General features: G+C 43.1%; 1 protein-coding gene and 1 long non-coding RNA gene across 10 annotated transcripts in view; one reads left to right on the top strand and one right to left on the bottom strand.

The window, feature by feature from the left end:
• The window catches only part of LOC144067352 (uncharacterized), a 56,951-nt gene extending 51,596 nt beyond the window's left edge, over positions 1–5,355 (bottom strand). For both annotated transcript variants that reach the window (XR_013297924.1, XR_013297925.1), the window contains exon 1: positions 4,963–5,355. This is a non-coding gene — a long non-coding RNA (uncharacterized LOC144067352). The remainder of the gene's footprint in view (positions 1–4,962) is intronic.
• Positions 1–21,073, top strand: part of umad1 (UBAP1-MVB12-associated (UMA) domain containing 1) — a 96,036-nt gene that overhangs the window by 60,055 nt on the left and 14,908 nt on the right. For 3 of the 8 annotated variants that reach the window (XM_077591022.1, XM_077591023.1, XM_077591024.1), the window contains one exon: positions 1,865–4,774. The exons of 2 other annotated variants lie outside the window; for them this stretch is intronic. In XM_077591022.1, coding sequence (XP_077447148.1) covers positions 1,865–2,079 — 215 coding nt within the window. In that variant the 3' untranslated portion in view covers positions 2,080–4,774. Of the gene's footprint in view, positions 1–496; positions 4,775–6,905; positions 7,005–7,096; positions 7,269–21,073 lie in introns of those variants that run through there. 3 more of the 8 variants (XR_013297922.1, XR_013297920.1, XM_077591025.1) reach the window with 2 other exon arrangements.

Below are 21,073 nucleotides of genomic sequence, written 5' to 3'. Positions count from 1 at the left end.
TTATTAAAAAGAAGACAAAGCAAATTCACAGATGGTGTTTTTATTGAAGCAGTAAAAAACTTACAAATTATGCAAAAATTACAAATACAATACAAACTTACAAATTATGTACAAAAATTACAAATACAATACAAACTTACAAATTATGTACAAAAATTACAAATACAATACAAACTTACAAATTATGTACAAAAATTACAAATACAATACAAACTTACAAATTATGTACAAAAATTACAAATACAATACAAACTTACAAATTATGTACAAAAAATACAAATACAATACAAACTTACAAATTATGTACAAAGGGAATTCACAGATGGCAGTTTTTATTAAAACAGTAAAACTTACAAATTATACGCAAAGTAGACGAGAAATTCAGATAGGACTTCATCTATTTCCTCGTCTAGTGAAGCCATTAATTCATTAAATGCTTCTGTGACGCCAGTGCTGAACGTTTTTTTATTAGTAAAGTATTCATTCATCACTGCAGGCGCTGTACCGATCCGCCTGTCGATCTCCCGCTCCATTTTCTCACTTGTGAACAAGCCCCCAAGATACTTAAACTCCTCCACCTGGGGAAGGACCTGATCCCTGACCCGGAGAGGCCATACCACCTTTTTCTGACTGAGGACCATGGTCTCAGATTTGGAGGTGCTGATTCTCATCCCGACCGCTTCACACTCGGTTGCGAATCGTTCCAGCGAGAGTTGGAGATCACGGCTTGATGAAGCCAACAGAACCACATCATCTGCAAAAAGATGAGATGGGGCCCCCAACCCCACTATACACTTTGATGGTGCACTGCTTTCCCCTTCCGAGATATCGGATGGTGGACCAAAATTTCCTTGAAGTCACCCGCAAGTCGTTCTCCATGGCCTCGCCGAAGTCCTCCCATGCCCAGATTTTTGCTTCAGAAACGACCAGAGCCGCATGCCGCTTGGCCACCCAGTACTCGTCAGCTGTCTCCAGAGTCTCATGAGCCAAAATCGCTCGATATGGACTCCTTTTTTCAGCCTGACAGAGGGATGGTACCTTCTCGTACACCGGGGTAAACCCCAACATACAGGCACCGAGCCGGGGGGCAACAAGTATGCCCAAACCCGCTCGGCACCTCACACCGTGGGCAACTCCAGAGTGTAAGAGTGTACCGGAAACCAAGCTGTGCGTAGAGGTGAGCCAGACTATGTCGAGCCGGAATTTTTCAACCTCACGCACGAGCTCAGGCTCTTTCCAAACCAGAGAGGTGACATTCCACGTCCCCATTGCGGCTTTCCTCCATAGTCTGGGCCCCTGTGACCTGCGTCCAAGTGAGGGAAGATGTCACTCAATAATGTTGCTCATCATAAGAGGTCTTCTGAGTCATGCTTTGTCTGGTTCCTCACCTCGGACCAGTTTTATTAATACTGGCTAATCCACACAACTATAAAACGCATGCTGATCAACAAATCCAAATACATTAACCTCTGACTATCGCGGCTTCAATTTTCGCAGATTCACTACATCACAGATTTTCTCTGGGAACAAAAGTAAGTTCATAAAAATGTGAAAATCCACTCTGAAGAAATGAGAGCCCCGAGCAATGTTCCCTCTAAGCTGCGCGCGTGTGCAATTGCGCACTACTCCCGTCTTCTCCGCGCAGCAGCAATCATTGTGCGCGCACAAAATAAAATCCAAACTTTTTTATTTTTATTTATTTCATTTATTTATTTTTACTCTCTTTCCTCATGATGGCGCCGTTCAGCCAGTGGCAGTAGCTCTGTCACTCTTATGTTTTTCGTGTTTTACAGCCCTTCTATCTTTTTTTAATTACAATTTAATATTTCTTAATACATTCCTTTTTACTTAACTGTGCAAATAGAAGAACAAGCGGCGAAATCATGTGAGGACTGTGGTACTCGGATGATTCGCCTAAAGACGTTTCGCCGACGGACGTTTGACAGGCGGACAGATCGCCGAATGGACGTTCCACCGAACGGAGGTTTCGCCGAAACGGGATTCGCGCGCTCGCCCCGCCCCCGGATCGTGTGTAAAAGTTTTTCAACCTCGGCCCGTGGGCCATATACGGCCCGTTAGGATTTTTAATCTGGCCCGCCGAGTAGGTAAATCATATCCCTACGGTCATCGGAGGAGTTTCTCCCCGGGAACAGTGCTTCGTGGGCGGATTTTAATGACACATGCTGAGTTTCATTATCGAGCTCCATATATTTCCCGAGTTTGAGCACTTTAAAAATCGGTGGGGGTTCCCCCCGAGCCTATCCGAGAATAGTGCACCGTGAGCGGACTAGGTTGGACGACGCCCCGCTGAATTCCTGCAGCTCCAGAAATTTTTCAAATTTGAGCCCCACACACATTGGAGGGGTTTTTCACCGAGCACAGTGCTCTGTGGGCGGACAGGGGTGACACATGCCCCGCTGGAATCCTGAGCACCATCATTTTTTTCTAAGCGTGTGCACCACACACATCGGCGGGGTTTTTTCCTGAGCGTATCCAAGGATAGTGACACATGAGCGGATTGGGTTGGCTGATGCCCCGCTGAAATCCTGAGCTCCATAATTTTTTCTAAGTGTTAGCACCACACACATCAACGGTGTTTTCCCCATGGCCTATCCGAGGATAGTGACACATAGGCGGATATGGGTTGCTGAAGCCCCGCTGAAGCCCCGCGGAAGTCTCGAGCTCCAGATTTTTTTTCAAAGTATGAGCACCACACACATCAACGGTGTTTTCCCCAGTGCCTATCCGACATTTGATGTCGCAAATACAAATACTAGTATTTGTATTTAATCATTAAACGCTGTTTTCGGCTGGATTTGACCGAATTTGAGAGCATTTTGAGCCGATGGCGAATGGACGTATATAGACGTTTTTTTGCCTTATCGCGACATTATACCGGGAAATTCACTTCCCTGGGCTCGGTTCTAATGTCCAAAGAGCTCCAGTATTTGTATTTAAACATTAAATGCTGTTTTAAGATGGATTTGAACCGATTGCTATCATTTCACGGCTCAGTTCTGCTACATCTGCCCGCCCAAGAGTGCTTATTCCCGAATTTGCTCAAATTTGAAAAAATTCCATCAATACTTATTAAATAATTCCAAATTGTCTGTTAGCTTCCTTTCCCCCCGGTTGCACTGCTTCCAGATGTGTTTTCATATTGAAACATTTGAATTTGTTTGTAAGTTGATTCAGTGCTATATTTTGTATTATAATTTATGTTTAAGGCCTATATAAGTATATTGAAGGTTTATATAAGTGCATTTGTATGTTTAAGGCTTGTATAAGTAACACGCATTGGTTTGTACTGAAAAAAAACATTTAATAAAATGGAGAGAATATGTACAGTACTGTATAGAGAGAGAGAGAGATTTATGTATTAGAAACTGGCCGAAAGAAGCGATCTAACGACGATTGCACAGTTTTCTTCTTTTTTTCATCATAAATGATGCGGTAGCACTGTATGGCATCATTCAATTGATTTGCAAACGTTGTGCAACGTTCAATATTTGGGTCCTACTGCTCAATCTTTCTGTTTATAAATGGTACTGACGGTCGAACGATTGAAGTTGTATGCCCGTGAAACAATCACCACTCTCACACGCATCAAGCTTCGTTATTATTGCCACTCGTTTCAAATGAAATGGCTTGCCTCTTCCTTGCAACTCCCTCAATAGAAGGATTTCGCTTTTTACCAACCATATTCAATAATGGATGCACGAGATATTTAATGATACAAATGAAAAAGGTTCTTTGCCCACTGGAGATACGTTCACGCACTTCCGCATTGCAACGAAGAAGGTAGATGCTGGGTGAGCTGAGCCCTCACAGCACCAGGCGTATTAGCGGCGGAAAGAAGCACTACTCGGAAAAAAATACAAAATTGGACTTACGAACATTTTTCGACTTAAACGCAATTTGCAGACATGTTCGTATGTACCGTTGTTCGTAAGTTGAATGTTCGTAAGTAGGGGAGCGTCTGTATTCCTAAATAAAATTTCAATTGTGGGCCCAGTTCTGATATCTGAAAAGCTCCAGTGTTTGTATTTATCACTAAATGCTGCTAGGAAGTGGATTTTGCCCCATTTTAGTGCAATTTTTGCGGTTTCGCTATTGACGTCCATCGCTGTCTTTTCCCGGGGAAATCACCTCCCTGGCCCGGTTGTAATGTCTGAAAAGCTCCAGTATTCGTATTTAATCACCAAATGCTGCTAGGAAATGGATTTTACCTCATTTTAGTGCATTTTTTGCTGTTTCGCGTATGGATGTAAATGGACGTATCGACCTTCATCGCTGTCGTTTTCCCGGGGAAATGATACTCCGGGCCTGGTTCTGATGTCTAAAAAGCTCCAGTATTTGTATTTAATAAATAAAGGCTGTTTTCGACTGGATTTTACCCCATTTTCGGGCAATGTTTGCCGGTACGCAATTGACGTTCATTACTGTCTTTTCCCGGGAAAATCACCCCCCTGGCCCGGTTGTTATGTCTGAAAAGCTCCAGTATTTGTATTTAATCATTAAATGCTGCTAGGAAGTGGATTTTACCCCATTTTTGTGCATTGATTTATTGATTATTTTTTGTGTCGCAACTGTAGCTGCAGTCGAGGTTTTATAGACATAAAATAGTTTTTGAGGGTTGGATTGATTCGTTGAAGGATATTGAATTGGAAAAAATGTTTTATTTCTTCTAATTCGCTATCTATTAACAAAGTAACACATAACTAGTGGTTTAATAGTAATAAAATGTGTTTAATCTAACTAAAATTGGGCAGATTTCGCCGACGGGAGACAGAGACGTTTGGGGGCGTGGGGGGGGGTCGTTTTTTTTTCCACGACAACGCACTCGTAAACGGAACAAACAAATTTAAATTAACTTGGATTAATATATACAGACACTCAAACATACGTTTAATGTAACTTTACACAAAACTGAATTCTAATTTTGTTGTAATCTTTTGTTACCTTCGTTTTCCGGGTTGGCGGTTTGCCACGCCTCCACCCTCACGTTCGCTATCGATGGGCTGTTTGCTGTTGTACTACGTATTCCCTTCAAAATATTCCGAAAATGATTCACACAAATGTCCTCACAATAGGATAACCCACGACTACTTGCCAACGAGAAATAGTCTTGTAGTACATTTTTGTGATCGCTCCGCTGCTCATAAAGACCGGCTCGCAACTCCCTCGTTGAAATGGCTCTGGTTGCAACCGCTTTGAACGGCGCTTATGAGAGAGAGTTGCGACCAGAAATATTACAAAGAGGGAATTGCGAGCCAGTGCCGCTGATGTTCTTAGGAGCAGCGAACGAGAAGTAATATAATACTCCTCGTATTAGATAATAAAAATAACAGGAAATGCAACAGCTCATCTTACCCACGTATTGGGAACCAAGCTTCTGATAAACTTCTATAGAACCACTGTAGAGAGCATCCTGACGTACGGCATCACAGTCTGGTACGCTGGAAGCACGGCGGCAGACAAAAAGGCCATGCAGAAAGTGATTAACACTGCCCAGAGGATTGTCGGCTGCTCTCTGCCCTCACTGGAAGACATTGCCAGCCCTCGTTACCTCAGCAGAGCCAAGAACATCATAGGGGACCCTTACCACCCTGGTCACAATCTGTTCCAGCTGCTGCCCTCTGGCAGACGCAATAGGTCCAACAAAGCACGGACAAATAGGCTTAAGGACAGTTTTTTCCCCACATCCATCAGAAATCTAAACTTGCGGTAACATAACACACATTCCCTTCTGCGGTAATATGAAAAGATGTTTGGGTGGTGATCTGCCTCCTACTAGCTGACTGAAGGTAAGGTAAGTGAAAGACAGTGAGAGGTAAGCGACCTGTATCCATAACAGCAGAATGCCAAATTACAAGTCCGTAACTTGCACTTATGTAGGTCTTTTGCCGAGTAAACGCAGCTTATGGAGAAGCACCACCAATTTCGTCACACGCAGTTTCTGGGTGTGATGACAAGTAGGCTTTTTGTGTTGTTGATAATGACGACAGGGCCTTTGTCCGATTATTATTATTATTATTCTGAGAAAGAGTGCCATTGCCTATCGGCGTTGTGTGCACGAGTATACTTCATTACCCAGAAAGCCCTCTTTTTGCCCGCGCATGCGCGTTGTGCGTTTCCTGGTCGATGCGTAGGACGAAAAACTCGTCTGAATTAATCGTTCAGTGCTCGTAGATATTGTTATACACGAAAGATATGCAAAAAAGTTTGGTCGCATCACGAAATTTTGATCGTATGACGGGCGAATTATTCGATCGAAATTTCCGTCGTAAGACGAGAATTTTGTATGACGAGCGGTCGTGTGACGAGGTACCACTGTAAATGGACATTAGACCTCAGCTACAATCTAACATATATATTATTTTCATTAATATCAATATAAATATGTTCATTAATATGTGTGTTGGATTTATTCTGGGATGTTTCTATATGTTTTGTAAGCATTTTTAATAGGTAATAAAGCTATAAATTAATTTATGCTTTATGTTGGGACCAAACAAGAGGACACTTTCCCCCACAGCTGCTTTTGAGGCCAGTTAATTGTTTTCAGGACTATTGACGGCAACAAACCCCTTGTTCCAGGCCAAGGATGCTGATCTACAAGGGACTCATACATTGTTTGGACTTGGACTCTGGCAGATGGCGATAATCGCATTATTGTTTAAAAATACGGCTGCTTTGTTTACCTTATAAAGAAAGTATTATGCTTATTCTGCAATTTCTCACACAGTTGCTTTGGTTTCCCATCTGCTTGGGTCACATTGTATGCTTACTCCTGCAAATTCTTACACAGTTGTTTTCGGTTTCGCAGTTGTTTTTTGACCTAATGGTGTTATTCGGTTAGCTTATGCAATTGTTTTGAATCAGATTACATTAAATGTTTTCAGTATGGCGCGACTAAATGGAGAGAAGAGTATGCCGTTGGTGAGACTCCTTTTGAACAAAGCCAAGTTATGAAGTGATTCTCCTTGCAAGTTGTAACCAGTGTATGTCAAAGATGTCTTCCTGTTTGATTAAATATTATTAATAATGATTAAATTGTATTAATAATTAATCCATCATTTGGTCCTTCGAGTAGCCGGGGTCAACACACCGATAAGGAATCCAGACGCTGCGGTTCAATATCTATGGAGACCGTGCACGGCAACAAATTCCTTTTCCAGGGCCGGATTATTTCACAGCAGTGCCTGGATTCTCGACGGTTGAAGACTATTCCAACAAGGAAGGGGAGACATCTGAGGACATCTCTGGTGAGTCCGCGTGAAATGTCTGCATGTTGTTGACGGGTTCCAAATGTACTAAGGGCATTTCACACGATGGCCTTTTTTTGAGAAATTAGGCTCGCGTTCTGGGGATGGCGATTTTTAAAACCCTGTGAATACTAGTCACTAGCAGGTAGATACAAGTGTGGTCTATAAAACATGGTGGTCGACGTTGTTTTGGTTGTATGTGTAGTTTTAATAAAGGCTAAGGAGAAACAAGAGAAAAAAAGTTACTACGAGGTTGCACACGAATCCACTCCAAAATGGGTGGCTCAAATAATAGATCTGCCGTGCGTCTGCCGTGTAAAGATTGGAAATTTGTTGAAAATCAGAGCGCTTTTAGGATTAGACATAATCAATATGGTTTTGCTATCTTAATATGCATAAGATATTGATACTACGGGATAATGTACGTACTAATGCATGGAAGTAATATATATGTATAATATATGAATGGAGATAGAAGCGAGACGGCTTGTTCAACAGAATGAGGATTTTGAATAGGAGGAAGCACTGGCATTTGATTTGGTTAAACCAGAGATCACATTTTTTGTGAATGGAATTCAATTGGAATTTTTGTGTGATGCTGAAGCTTGTAAAACGGCAATTAGAATGGTTATTCCCAATTGCTAGACATACTTTGTTAATAGTAACTAAATGTACTGTCAATGTACTGGAATGAAATGGCTTTTTGCGGCTTATCCTGGTTTTGATCCCATCCGCGAGCGGGAATATTTTGGTTAACAGACGAAAAGAAATGCAAAACGCCCAATTAAATGTTTAGCGGGGTTGCCAAACCTGCGTTTTTTGTCATACTCTAAACTTGCCAAATAATGCGTCGACTGCGGGGAAAGCGCTCAGTTTTGCTGCAGCTGCTGATTTGAACGCGGAAAAACATGTGGGCCCCGGGGCGGCTCATTTGACGGTGTTGGGCATTCAGTATGTGCGCGGACCACACAAGCGACTAATTTTTTTTGGACCCCTTCCGTGAAGACATTACAATAATTGGCCTTGGGGGTGCTGAAGCAAACTTGAGGGCAGAAATGGGTTTTGCTATGATATAGTTATGCTTGCAGCATATTGTGATTATGGGGTCTTGGCAAAATATTGTGATATAGTTGGATATCGGGAGAGGAATTAATTTAGTCTTCTCTAAAAAGCGTTATAATTGTGCACAGGAGGCGAAGCATTGTGCACAAAAAGAATAAGAGAGTGCTTAGGAATGTCAACAAGATAAGAATGCTGCTTCGCAGCGAGCGTGAAGGTCACAGTTAGTGGCTAAGAGAGCGCTTCCGTTAAACATTTCATAATAAAAGAAGCAGGGTTTCCGCAATTACCTTCGCATTTATTCTTTGGATTTAATCAGAAATGACTTTTGAGGTGATAGAAAATCTGTTTGGCAAAGATTGATTTGGTAAAAGCTTTGGAATTGGGAATAGAGCAAGATTATTATTATTTTTTTAATTGTTTTATTGATTTGTGGAGTTCAAAGGGCTCTTAATTAAAGACAGCTAGTTTTGGAGGATAAAATAATATTAATACTGTTTTTTAATGGTTGGATTGTTCAAAATACATTAATATAGGAGATTGGCTGGTTAAAGAAAAAAAGGGATTGGAAAATTTTCAATATTATGGCATATTGGTGACAATTTGTGGGTCCTTTATTAAACATTGAAAATTGTAATTAGGGAATACCTAGTAAAGGTTTTTCTCTAATTTAATTATTGTAGACTTTTATTGTGGTAACAGAGAGGTATAGGAAATAGCTCTTATCTTAGGTAAACATGGTATGAGATGATTTGAAAAATAAGGCTTAGGTATTAAGAGTTATTTGGTTGTTAAAGTGATCATACATGAAATTAACAATGAAATGGCATGAGAAAATTCATGGCATTCGTCCAAATTATTAGGTAAATTGGACCTGGCTGGGGTAGATAAGATAATTGATTTGGGATAGGCATAGTTTCCCTAGAAGAAACATGGAGTGTTTTTAAAGTGCACAGAAAACATTCCCTGTTTGTCCTGAAGGGGGGAAATATGCTTTGGTATAGGTCATATTGATGACTATTAGGAGATTACAGATTGGATAAGCAATGATCAATTGATACAACCAGATGACATTGCTGTCTATTGCTTTAGGGCAGGGGTCCCCAAACTTTTTCCTGTGAGGGCCACATAACCTTTCAATTCTCTGATGGGGGGGCCGGTGTCAGTTTGTAACAGAAAAAGTGTGACGATCGTAGGGGAGCTTAAAAAAAATATTGTTTTCCAGAAAGCCACTCATAACCAAATAACCCTTTCCAGGTCCTTTACAGAAAAAAAGTCAGGAAACAAATAATAACACTATTAATTAAATAAATAATAACTAAATAACCCTCTCTGAGTTCTTCACAGAAAAAACAGGAAATATATAACACTATTTATGAAATAAATAATAACTAAATAACTCTCTCTGGGTTCTTCATAGAAAAAAAAGCCATGGAACATTAACTTTCTGTTGTGCCATGCACAATCTTAACAGATAAAAGTTCAGCTCAGTTGTCAGAGCAGAATCTCTCTCACGTCAACACTTTGCAGCACAGTGCTGGCTGGTGAATTAGGCAGTGGACTCGTAGCGGGGCGGTGAGACCCCTTTTTTCTAACTCCCGGTTCATGCGTCCCATTAGACCGCGAGTTTCGCCCACCATGCTAGGAGCCCCGTCAGTCGTGATGCTAGCTAGCTTTGACCAGTCCAGGTCCAACTTCTCCATGGTTTGGCACACTTTGTCAAAAATATCCTCTCCCGTTGTAGTCCGTTTGAGACTTTGGAGGGCTGCCAGATCCTCGCATATCTCAGTTTGCGCTAACTCCACGAATAAAAATGAGCAGTTGCGCTGTGTCTTGCACGTCCGTGCTTTCATCCAGTGCTAATGAAAAAAAGTAAAATTCTCTCGTCTTCTGCTGCAGCTGGGCATAAACATTACTCCCAATTTCTTCAACGCGTCTGGTCATTGTACTCGCCAACAGACTTACGGCATTAAATGCATCTTTCTTCTCAGGACACACCTCCTCCGCGACAGCATCCATACATTTCTTAACAAACTCTCCGTCAGTGAAAGGCTTACCGCTGCTTGCTATCAGTTTAGCAACTCGAAAGCTGGCCCGAACGGATGCCTGGTTCAGCTGAGCTTGGCGTACAAATGTATTCTGCTGAGATAGTTCACTTTTTCGCTTTGAGTTTGTCTGTTCGTATTTGGCCTTGCAAGCTATCGTACTTGTCTTTGTGACGGGATTCATAGTGTTGGCGAAGATTGTATTTTTTGAATACCGCCACCGTCTCTTGACATATGAGACAAACAGCCTTTTCTTTGCATTGAACAAAAAAATAATCGTTTGTCCACTCCAGGTTAAATACCCTGCATTCTGAATCAATTTTTCTCTTACCTAACTTTTTCGCCATTATTCCGTTCTCTCTTTGACAGGGCGGGGCCTAGGATTTTTTTTTTGGGGGGGGGGGGGAATTTTTTCTGGATTTTTTTTCTTCCAAATAGGAAATAAATCCGATAGGATCTCTGGTATTGTTCAGAGGGCCGGACCAAATGTGCAAACGGGCCGTAGTTTGGTGACCCCTGCTTTAGGGGCATACAAATTAAGAGAACTTTAGCCAAAACTTACAGCATTGCAATTATGGGGTTAATACACCTAAATGTTACAGTGATAACAATTGACAATAACAAGCTTAGATAAGGGGGAATATCTACAACAAATTCAAGAGAAATTTGGAAATAGGCTCTATTTTGGCACTGGATGCCCAAATTCTGGTGGGGCCTTTCATGGTGTGAAACAAGTGATGAAATAATGTCTGTTTCAAAAAATAGCATCTCCAAATTATAAAATATCAACCTTTGAGTAATGCTTTAAGTAGATGGGTTGTCTAGAATGGGCAAAATTCGATAGCATTGAGCGATGGCAATTGAACTTCCAGAACAAATTTCTTTTTGTAGATGTGTGGCACGCGAATCTAATACATTAATTACCTAGTTCCTTCAGGAATGATTATTGCTGACGGGGCAGCAAGATGGGGTGAACTACCAAAGAGCCCCACTGGGGATGGTGGTTTACACCTGTGGTGAAAATTTACGGGTCACTGAGGTATGAGTGAACGACTCAAATTGACTAGTGATTAACACATCAACCTTGCGGTTCGAGGATCTACTAATGAAAGCGGGGTGGATCCAGACCTTCCGGTGTGGATTATTCCCGGTGTTCTCAAGAATTCGTAGGTTTTCTCCGGGTACTCCAGTTTTACTCCAACAAACCAAAATTATGGATGACTGGTGGAACACTCTAAATTCCCCGATTATGAGTGCGAGCGTGGATGAGTGGCTGACTTTTGTGTTATAATTGGCTGGCCACCAAGATATGATATATCAATCTTCTAATATCAAGGTGGAAAAGGATTTGGAAATTTGATTTCTGAAATCGCTGATAAGCCTTTTGAGGACCGCGGTGGCAGAGTAGGACAGAAACAAAAAGAAGGAAAAATAATTTCGCCAAATGAATTTTTGATTTCTGCAATGGGAAATTTGGGAACCTGGGGGGCTAAACAGAAACTAAAGACTTATCTAAGAGGGCTGCCATTTTGAGTCATGGGAAATGTTCAACACCATTCAGCCGGTTCTACTGAGAGGGAAACTGGAAGAGTCTGGAGTAAGGAACCACCTAGCTGCATGGATCATCGACTTCCTCACTGACAGACCACAATATGTGAGACTCCAGGACTGTACGTCTGATGTGGTAGCTTGCAGCACGGGGGCCCCACAAGGCACAGTGCTCTCTCCACTCCTCTTCTCCCTCTACACATCGGACTTTAAACATAATACAGACACCTGCCACCTCCAGAAGTTCTCTGACGACACCGCTATTGTTGGACGAGTGACGGACGGGAACGACCTGGAGTACAGGGGAGTCATCACAGCCTTTGTTGACTGGTGTAGGCAAAACCACCTCTACATCAACACCAGTAAGACAAAGGAAATGGTCATAGATTTTCGGAGGAATCCTCAACAGACCACTCAGGTGAACATCCAGGGTACAGACATTGAAATCGTGGAGAATTTTAAGTACCTGGGTGTTCACCTCAACAACAAACTAGACTGGTCCACAAACACAGATGCCCTGTACAAAAGGGGCCAGAGCCGCCTCTACCTACTGAGGAGTCTACGGTCCTTTGGAGTGTGCAGGACACTGCTGAGGACTTTCTACGACACTGTGGTGGCCTCTACAGTGTTTTATGCAGTGCTTTGTTGGGGATGCGGGAGCACGGAGAGGGACAGGAACAGGCTGAATAAGCTGGTCAGGAGGGCCAGCTCTGTTCTGGGCTGTCCTCTGGACTCTGTGGAGGAAGTGGGAGAGCGGAGGATGCTGACCAGGATGATGTCCATCATGGACAGCACCTCCCACCCCCTACATGAGTCTGTGGAGTCCCTCCGAAGCTCCTTTAGCAATAGACTGCGGCACCCTCATTGCAGGAAGGAGCGCTTCCGCAGATCCTTCCTCCCATCAGCTGTCAGGCTCTTTAACAAAAAAATGGCTGTGTGTTAAGACCTACCGTATGCATGCATGTACATTTATGTGTGTGTATGTATGTATGTATATATGTGCTAAGCAACACGCTTATTTAATTATATATTTATTCATTTATTTATTTCTTGACCTACTTATTACCTATCTATTTATGTCTAAAATGCCTTTCCTATTCCTGCATCCTCACCCTCTTGCCACTGGAACAACGCAATTTCCCGAATACGGGATGAATAAAGTTATCCAATCCAATCCAAATTCCATGCCTCAAAAAGGGGGGAGATTGGTAGGTGCTACAAAACTTATGGATTCAATCTATATGCAAATATACAGCCAAAACACGGGCATTCCCCCCTTATGTCAAGCTACAAAAGCTATATATCCATTTCAAAGGATACATATGGATTTTATAGAGAATATGTGTGGTACATAACAGTCCTAAAACAGAGATTGGGGAAACCTTGTTGCAGAAACTGGTCAAGATTGGCAAGCTTGGATGACACACGCGTGCGCAAAAACTATCAGGCCTTTGATAAGATTAACCCATACGGTGGGGGGATTACAAATCATTATTCAGACTGACAAATTAACTTGTGGAAAAGATCCTTGTCTGACGTTTTTCCTAAGTCCATGGGCAGGTGGAGAAGACCCTTCTGACAAATTTTACATTTGTGTCTCAACAACAATGACCATGTCTATGGAAAACTGTCAGAGATGGAAACACCCGGATCCGCCATAGTGAAATTGAAATCTGAGATGACCAGGGATGATGAATTCATTTCTGAAACAGGGAGTTCCCAAACAGGAGGTGGTAAGAAATAATTGGCTATTGTTGATGGAAAATGCAGCTATTATAATTCAAACCTGTATAACATGTATAGGGCGCGACCTCTCTTTAGAGTAGTACCCACGCAAATTACCCTTGATTGTGTAAGGGAGTTAGGGTTAGGGTTGATGAATGATAATGATAAAAGAAGATGTAAGCCAAAGTGTGAGAAATGAAATAATGTATACCATGTTCCAAGAGCAGCAAAGGACAAAGCTAACTTTTCAACACATGTTGCCTTTGATCATTTTACCAGCCTAATCCTTACAGGGCATGGTCCTAAACTGGGGGCGATAAATGAGACGTGGTGTGCCCGCATCCTAAAACAGACTGCACCCCTGATACCACGTTCTGACCTATGGTGGTGGTGTGGTGGAAATAAATTATACGACTCCTGCCGAAACATGGCAGGACTTTGTGCCTTGGGGTCACTGCTTTTACCAGTGTCTGTTTTTCCATCTACAGTGGAGGAGATACAATTGGCTGAAATCCAGTATGATGGTGGGTCCCTCCCGACGGCATCGATCGGTATGGAGAGAGGGAGATCCAACATACATTGATGCGATTGGCATCCCCGGGGCGTACCAGATGAGTATAAGTTGGCTAATCAGGTCGTAGCAGGTTGGGAGTCTATTTTTCTTTTAAGTACCCCAAAACAAAAATGTAGATAGGATAAATTACCTGCATTACAATGTCCAAAACCTTGGAAATTATACTGAACAGGGATTTGTGGCGATAAAGGAACGACTGGCAGCCACTAGTCTGATGGCGTTCCAGGATCGCATAGTGGTTGAAATGGTTCTTGAAGGAGCAGGGGGCGTATGCAATGTTTGAAAATGTTGCACTCAACAACACGTCCCCCACTGGGTCCCTCACCAGGGCCAACGATGGCCTGCAGACCCTAAACCGCAATATGAAAAAGCATCCTGGAGTAGAATTATCCGCTTGACAGATTGGTGGGATAAGGCCTTCGTACATACAAAGGTTTGGCCCTATCTGTTGTAATTTCAGTAGCCATTTTTGCTACGACTTTGACATTATGTGGGTGTTGTCTTATTCCCTGCTTAAGATCCTTGCTAAGCCGACTTATAACCACTGCGATTGCCCCTACAAATTCTAAATTGCATGAATTATATCCTCTGCTGATGAAACGTACTGAGGGGAGCAGTGAATTCCAGGAGCATGGTAATTCCGAGAATGAATTGGGCGAAAATGTTTTTTTTTTTTTCTTTTTCAGACCATTCGAACGAGTAGGGACTATGCGGGTAAAATAAAATCAAGGTTTGAGTGACTTAGTAGATGATGAATTTGGTCATACTTTTGTAAGATGCTTCTTATATTTAAGTGACCACTGAGGAGTCCGAGGAGAATCAATATGAAAAAAACCAAAAGTATGAATCTGATCCAGCTTTATTTGCGCGTGGTCAAACATAAAGGTACACGGTCGATTGGTCGCCGGTCTTTTGGTCGCGGTCTTTTGGTCGCGGTCTTTAGGTCGCCCGGAAGTTTGGTCGTCGTCTTTTGGGTCGCCGGTCAATTTATTAAATAGCAGATGGTGTTTTTATTGAAGCAGTCCAATGAACCTTCATCTAATCTAAAGTATTTCAACATTGCAAGTTCTCCCAGAGAGAATGAAGGTTCATTGGACTGCTTCAATAAAAACACCATCTGCTATTTAATAAATTGACAGTAGATGGCATCAGCCGATCAGGCGACCAAAAGACCGGCGACAAAAAAGACCGGCGACAAAAAAGACCGGCAACCCAAAAGACGACGACCAAACTTCCGGGCGACCTAAAGACCGCGACCAAAAGACCGGCGACCAATCGACCGCACACAAACATAAACCCCCAAACTCATGCTGACTATCGCTGGAGAAGCCCCATTCACCTTCAAGAAGCAAAAGCGGTTGATTTGAAGACGGTGAAGTCGTTTTTGATCTGATAAAAAAAAACTCAAATCAGCTATCGAAAAAACGGCTTATGTTGAAAAAATTGGTCATCCACAAAGCTGGACATCACAAAATGAGTTCAAATTTCGGAATAAACCCTTCAAAGGTTCTCACGTGACAGATCTTCTCAAATATTTGACATCTACTGGAAAGACATGCGCGAGTGTACTCCTTAGAGGGTTGGAAGAGTTCCTGCACACTCTCTACGGACTAAACATCCCCGGAAGGAAACGTTTGACAAAAGCAGACACCAAAGCATCATTTTTAAGTTAGTCATCGCCATAGAATTTTAACACGTCATTATAAGACTGCCTTCCTCCTGATTTTTTTCCTCTCTGGTTACGCAAACACTCAATAAATAATTCACCCATGAAACTCTTCATATTTCTTGGCAAATACGCCTGTCAATTTTGATATTCTCACGATATCTCGTACTTTAAATTACATTTTTATTTTATCACAGCAGCAGGGGAAATTTGCATAAAGATTATTGAAGACTTGTTTCTCGGCGCTCACTTAGTCAGATTTCATTTTAATACTTGAATGATAGCTATCGTTATAACTAGATACTAAATATTGCACAACGTCGATATAAAGTCATGTGTTTTTAGCCATGAAATAGCGCCACATTCTGTTTTTTCAAAGTACTGTTGAACCTCCTATGGTAGTAAGAATCAGCACACTCTACTCTTCCAGCGTCAGGAGGAAGAACTCAAACCTTATTGAACGCGCTCGTCTTATATAACCAGATACAAACAGGGCGTCTCTGCAATCCTCTGTCCTTATTTGGCAAACACGCACTGCTTTCCTGGGAAGATGTTTACAAGATTTGCGGGGGCTTACCTAAGCGACTTATACGAGTCCATTCTAGGGCATTAGACATCGCTTATATTATTCTGCATAACGGATTCATTTTGGCCTAATTCCACAATATTCACTCCTTTTGTAGTTTTTAACTACAAACCCAATATCACAGTTCGAACACATCACACAGTTCAGTTGTTTTTGACTTCCAATGCTGGTCGGTCCCGACAAATGTGACAGGAGCGATGTTTACACTTTATCGCCAACCAGAGGATTATTGTGCCTCTGTAAGACCAGCATCTGGGGTCCCTCGGTTCCTTTTCTTCGATCACCCACCGATGATCAGTACAGTGTCCGCTGGAAGGTCCCAGGTCAGGAAAGTTGTCCCTCATTATCTTGGGGTGGTAGCTTGGCACGCCACATGCAGAAGTTGGGCACTCGCTCCACCTCTTCCCCATCGCCAGCCTCCTGGACGGACGTTATCGCCCCTCTCCTGACTACCAGCGTCTATCGCCAAATGTGCGCTAGTGTACACGTAATAGATGTGACAGTGGCTATTATTGTCTTTAATCGAGTATACTGGGTAAAATGTGAATACTGCACTGTCATGACTAGTGTGAACCGTAGAATAGCGCTATAATGGCTAAATACTGCCATTGCTGAAGTTGTATATATCCGAATATATAATATTGGAATTTTGCCCCCGTAACTGTAAAACCATTCAGATTTTTTTATTTTTTGTTTTTGTTTTGTTTTAAAACTCGGTAAAAAAAAACAACAGACCCTTGGAAAAAGTTGCAGATGATTTTCACTGTATAGACACCATCCACCTTAGTGTTAGCATGAAAACATGCTTCTCTTTGAGCACCATCCACTGCACTTAGCCAGCTTGTAATGCTGTTGTACGGTGTGTTGGTAGCACTACAATAGTTTGAATAAAGAGGTTCTCAAAACATGTTACGTTTATTTTGTTCTCAATACGTAGCCGTGTCTAGTAATATCTGCTTGCTGATCCCACTCAGCAATCTTAGTGGTAAATAGTCACAGGTGCAAATCATTTAAATGTCAGTCTCATCACACCTCATCTGCCATCAAGATTATAAATCGATGTCCCCATTCTCCAAGAGATCTGAATTTGGAACCAGGTCAGGCTGTTCGTATACTACTAGTTGCGCCAGCTGTGCTTCTGCCACCTTGGTAACTGCAACTGTAGTCATCTGTTTTGCAATAGTTTTCATTAGTAGTTTCTTCAGAACGGGTATCACACAACAAAGCAAAAGGCATACAATCGTCAGAACGATTAACACAATTATTCCCATCCTTGCCAAACTAGCACCCCAATTTTGACCTTAGCAAATCGAATGACCACACGTCACGCCCCGTATTGTCTGTTACTTACTTGCGTAACTCATTCATTCTACCCATCGCTTCAGTAAATGTTCAAATCAATAAAAAAAATCAAATAGCCTTTATTGTTGTTATAGACAACTGCGTAAAACAAAATTGGTGGTGCTACTCCACAAAGTGCGTTTTCCCAGTAAAAACATAAATAAGTAATATAAAAATATAAAAAGCACGATTTGGCTGAGTATGATAATTTTGATCAAAATGCTTGAAAGGAATGAATTCCGACTATATAACAAAAAAAATCTGTCTAGAATATTTTCTTTGATTGCAGTTCACAATTTGAGTAAATCAATCAAACCAATCAAATCAAAAGCCTTTGTCATCATACACAGCTGCATATAACGAAATTGGTGGTGCTACTCCAAAAAGTGCATTTTCCCAGTAAAAACATAAATACAGTGGTACCTCGACATACGATCGTAATCCGTTCCGAGACTGAGATCGTATGACGAGATTCTTGTAACTCGAGCGGACGCTTCCCATTGAAATGAATGAAAAAAAAATTAATTCGTTCCAACCCTCTGAAAAAAACACCAAAAACAGGATATTGGATTGGAAAAAATGTTTTATTTCTTTTAATTCGCCATCTATTAACAAAGTAACACCTAACTAGTGGTTTAATAGTAATAAAATGTGTTTAATCTAACTAAAATTGGGCAGATTTCGCCGACGGGAGACAGAGACGTTTGGGGGCGTGGGGGGGTGGGGTTTCATTTTTTTCCCACGACAACGCACTCGTAAACAGAACAAACAAATTTAAATTAACTTGGATTAATATATACAGACACTCAAACATACGTTTAATGTAACTTTACACAAAACTGAATTCTAATTTTGTTGTCATCTTTTGTTACCTTCGTTTTCCGGGTTGTCGGTTTGCCACGCCTCCACCGTCACGTTCGCTATCGATGGGCTGTTTGCTGTTGTACTAGCAGCTGAGAAGCTGTTTATCTTCCAACCACCAGGCGAGACGGTTCACGATGAGCATTTCCATCGTTTTGCTAAGCGTAGAGGTGAGGGCGATGGGTCTGTAGTTTCCAACGTCCTTTGGTGACTTCCCCTCTTTGAGGAAAGGGATGATGGTGGCCACTCGCCAAGCTTGTGGACACCAGCCCTCTAGCCAGCTGGTGTTGACGATATGGAGTAGTTCGGGGAGGATGTTTGCCGGGAGATTTTTTAGAAGGTCCGGGGCTATGTCGTCGAGTCCAGCTGCCTTACCCGCTTTAAGTTGGGACAGCGCTGTCTGCAGTTCAGTATCGGTGAACGGGAGCTCGAGGACTTGTCGCGGTGAGCCGAGCAGTCTGCGGGTAGCTGTACGTAGAGAACGCACTGCTCATCTGCTCCGCTTGGCACTCTTGCGTCCGCTGACCGAGGCATATTCCCATTTAAATGCTGTTGCCTTGGCTTGGTCACTCACGTACTCCTTGTTCTTGTAGACCAGGGACTCGCCAGATTGTTGTGTTTTGGTGCCTGAGAGGGATTTTACTAAGGACCAGGCTTGTCCCGTAGATCTTGTCTCGGCGATCTTGGCGAGGTGTAAGCGCCATGCGTTTCTTTTCGCTTCAGTGGTTTTTTGTTTGATCTGTTGACAGAGTGCTGTCCATTCTTTCCTATTTTGTTGGAGGTCTCGACGTAGTCGATTCCTTTCGCGGATGAGGTACTTCAGGTCCTGTGTCAACCATGGGAGCTCCTTCTGGCGGATAACTTTGACCGGTATTGTAAGTGCTGCTGCCTCTTTCATGTGTTGCACTAAGAGGGAGAGTTTTTCCGGGGCTGTGGGTGCTAAGGAGATTAAGGGTAGGCGATCTATGAGGATGGTACGATACCTCTTCCAGTCAGCTTTCGAGAAGTTGGGTCGTACTCTTCTTTGTTGGCATTCGACACGGAGAGCACGGTTCCACCTAATCAGAATCGGTCTGTGGTCGGAGGTCATCTCGTCGATGGGTTCCCATTGCAGATGTTCGGCCGTGGTGGGGTCAGCGATCGTTAGGTCGGGGGCACTCATGCCTCTTCCTTGTTGGTATCTGGCAGTCGTGTCCAGACGCCGTCATTAAGGAGAGTTAGGTCATGGTCATCGACCCATTGATGGATTGCGTTACCCCTGGGATCTGTCTTGGCAAGTATATGGTTGGGTGGTGCGCGTTGAAATCCCCGCAGATCAGGCCATGCTCCGTGGGGAGCCGGTTTAACCAGGAGAAATCTTGGGGGGCTGGACAATAATCCGATGTCGCCGGGGGATGTAGGCGTTGACAAGTGAGAGGTGCCACCTGCGGGCGATGGGAATGTGGATATGCTGGAGTTCGAGGGGACCTGATGGGGACGCTGGAAGGATGGAGTAGGGGATGCCGCATCTCAGGTAGACAAGGAGACCCCCGCCTCGTCGCTGGTTTGTGCCTGAGCCCTCACGGTCTTGGCGAATCACGTTATAACAGTCGAGCTGAGGCGTCGGATCTTCGAGTCCCAGTTTTGTTTCCTGGAGGAGGAGGATGTCAATTTTTAGACGTGCCATCACCTCTTTCAGTTCGGTAGTCTTGGTTGCCAGGTAGTCACAGTTCCATTGAAGGATGGTGAGACCGGCTTTCCGTGCCTCCGGTAGATCGGCAATCCTATCAGTGGGTTGTTGAGGGTGGGAGGGTTTCAGGTTCAGACAGCTCTGGCAGCACCAGTTATTGTTCCTGCGAAGTATGGTTAAAGCGCGCCTGGTTTCAGGGGCGCATTTGAGGTGGAATCCACGTTTGCAGGATCTACATGTCAGGGGAGAGCGTGAAACGATTAATTTGTTATTACAGGTGGGGCAGTTTGCGTTTATAGGTTGGTGTATTGTTATGGCTGTTTGGTGTGTGGAGGATTGTTGTGTCAGGTGTGGTGAGCAGGTCGGGCATAGCCAGTTTGCATTAGTTTGGGAGCGAGGTAGTCCAGAGCAAGAGCGTTAGGATTTGTGGGGGCAGTTCGAGCAGGGGATGGGGGAGATGGTAGGGGAAAAGGAGATTTTGCAGACACAGCATTTTTCTTTCGGTCCCACGTAGGCTGTGCGCGGAAGTGACGGCACGACGGCATTTCCGGAACAGGATCCGCAGAGAAAGCCTTGATGACTCTTTATCTGGGTTCGGGTCAGGCCGCGACAGGTCCTGTGGAAATTTCGTCGGCAAGCGTTGCAGACCAGTGGGGTGAGGTCACGACGGATCGTCTTAGAGCATCCCGGGCAGGAAGGTCCCGGGTTCTCCTCGACGTCGCCTGCCTTTA

The sequence above is a fragment of the Stigmatopora argus genome, chromosome 21, assembly GCF_051989625.1.
Source record: "Stigmatopora argus isolate UIUO_Sarg chromosome 21, RoL_Sarg_1.0, whole genome shotgun sequence".
Taxonomy (NCBI): domain Eukaryota; kingdom Metazoa; phylum Chordata; class Actinopteri; order Syngnathiformes; family Syngnathidae; genus Stigmatopora; species Stigmatopora argus.
The sequence above is the reverse complement of the archived record's forward strand: the minus strand, read 5'-3'. Positions and strand labels throughout refer to the sequence as shown.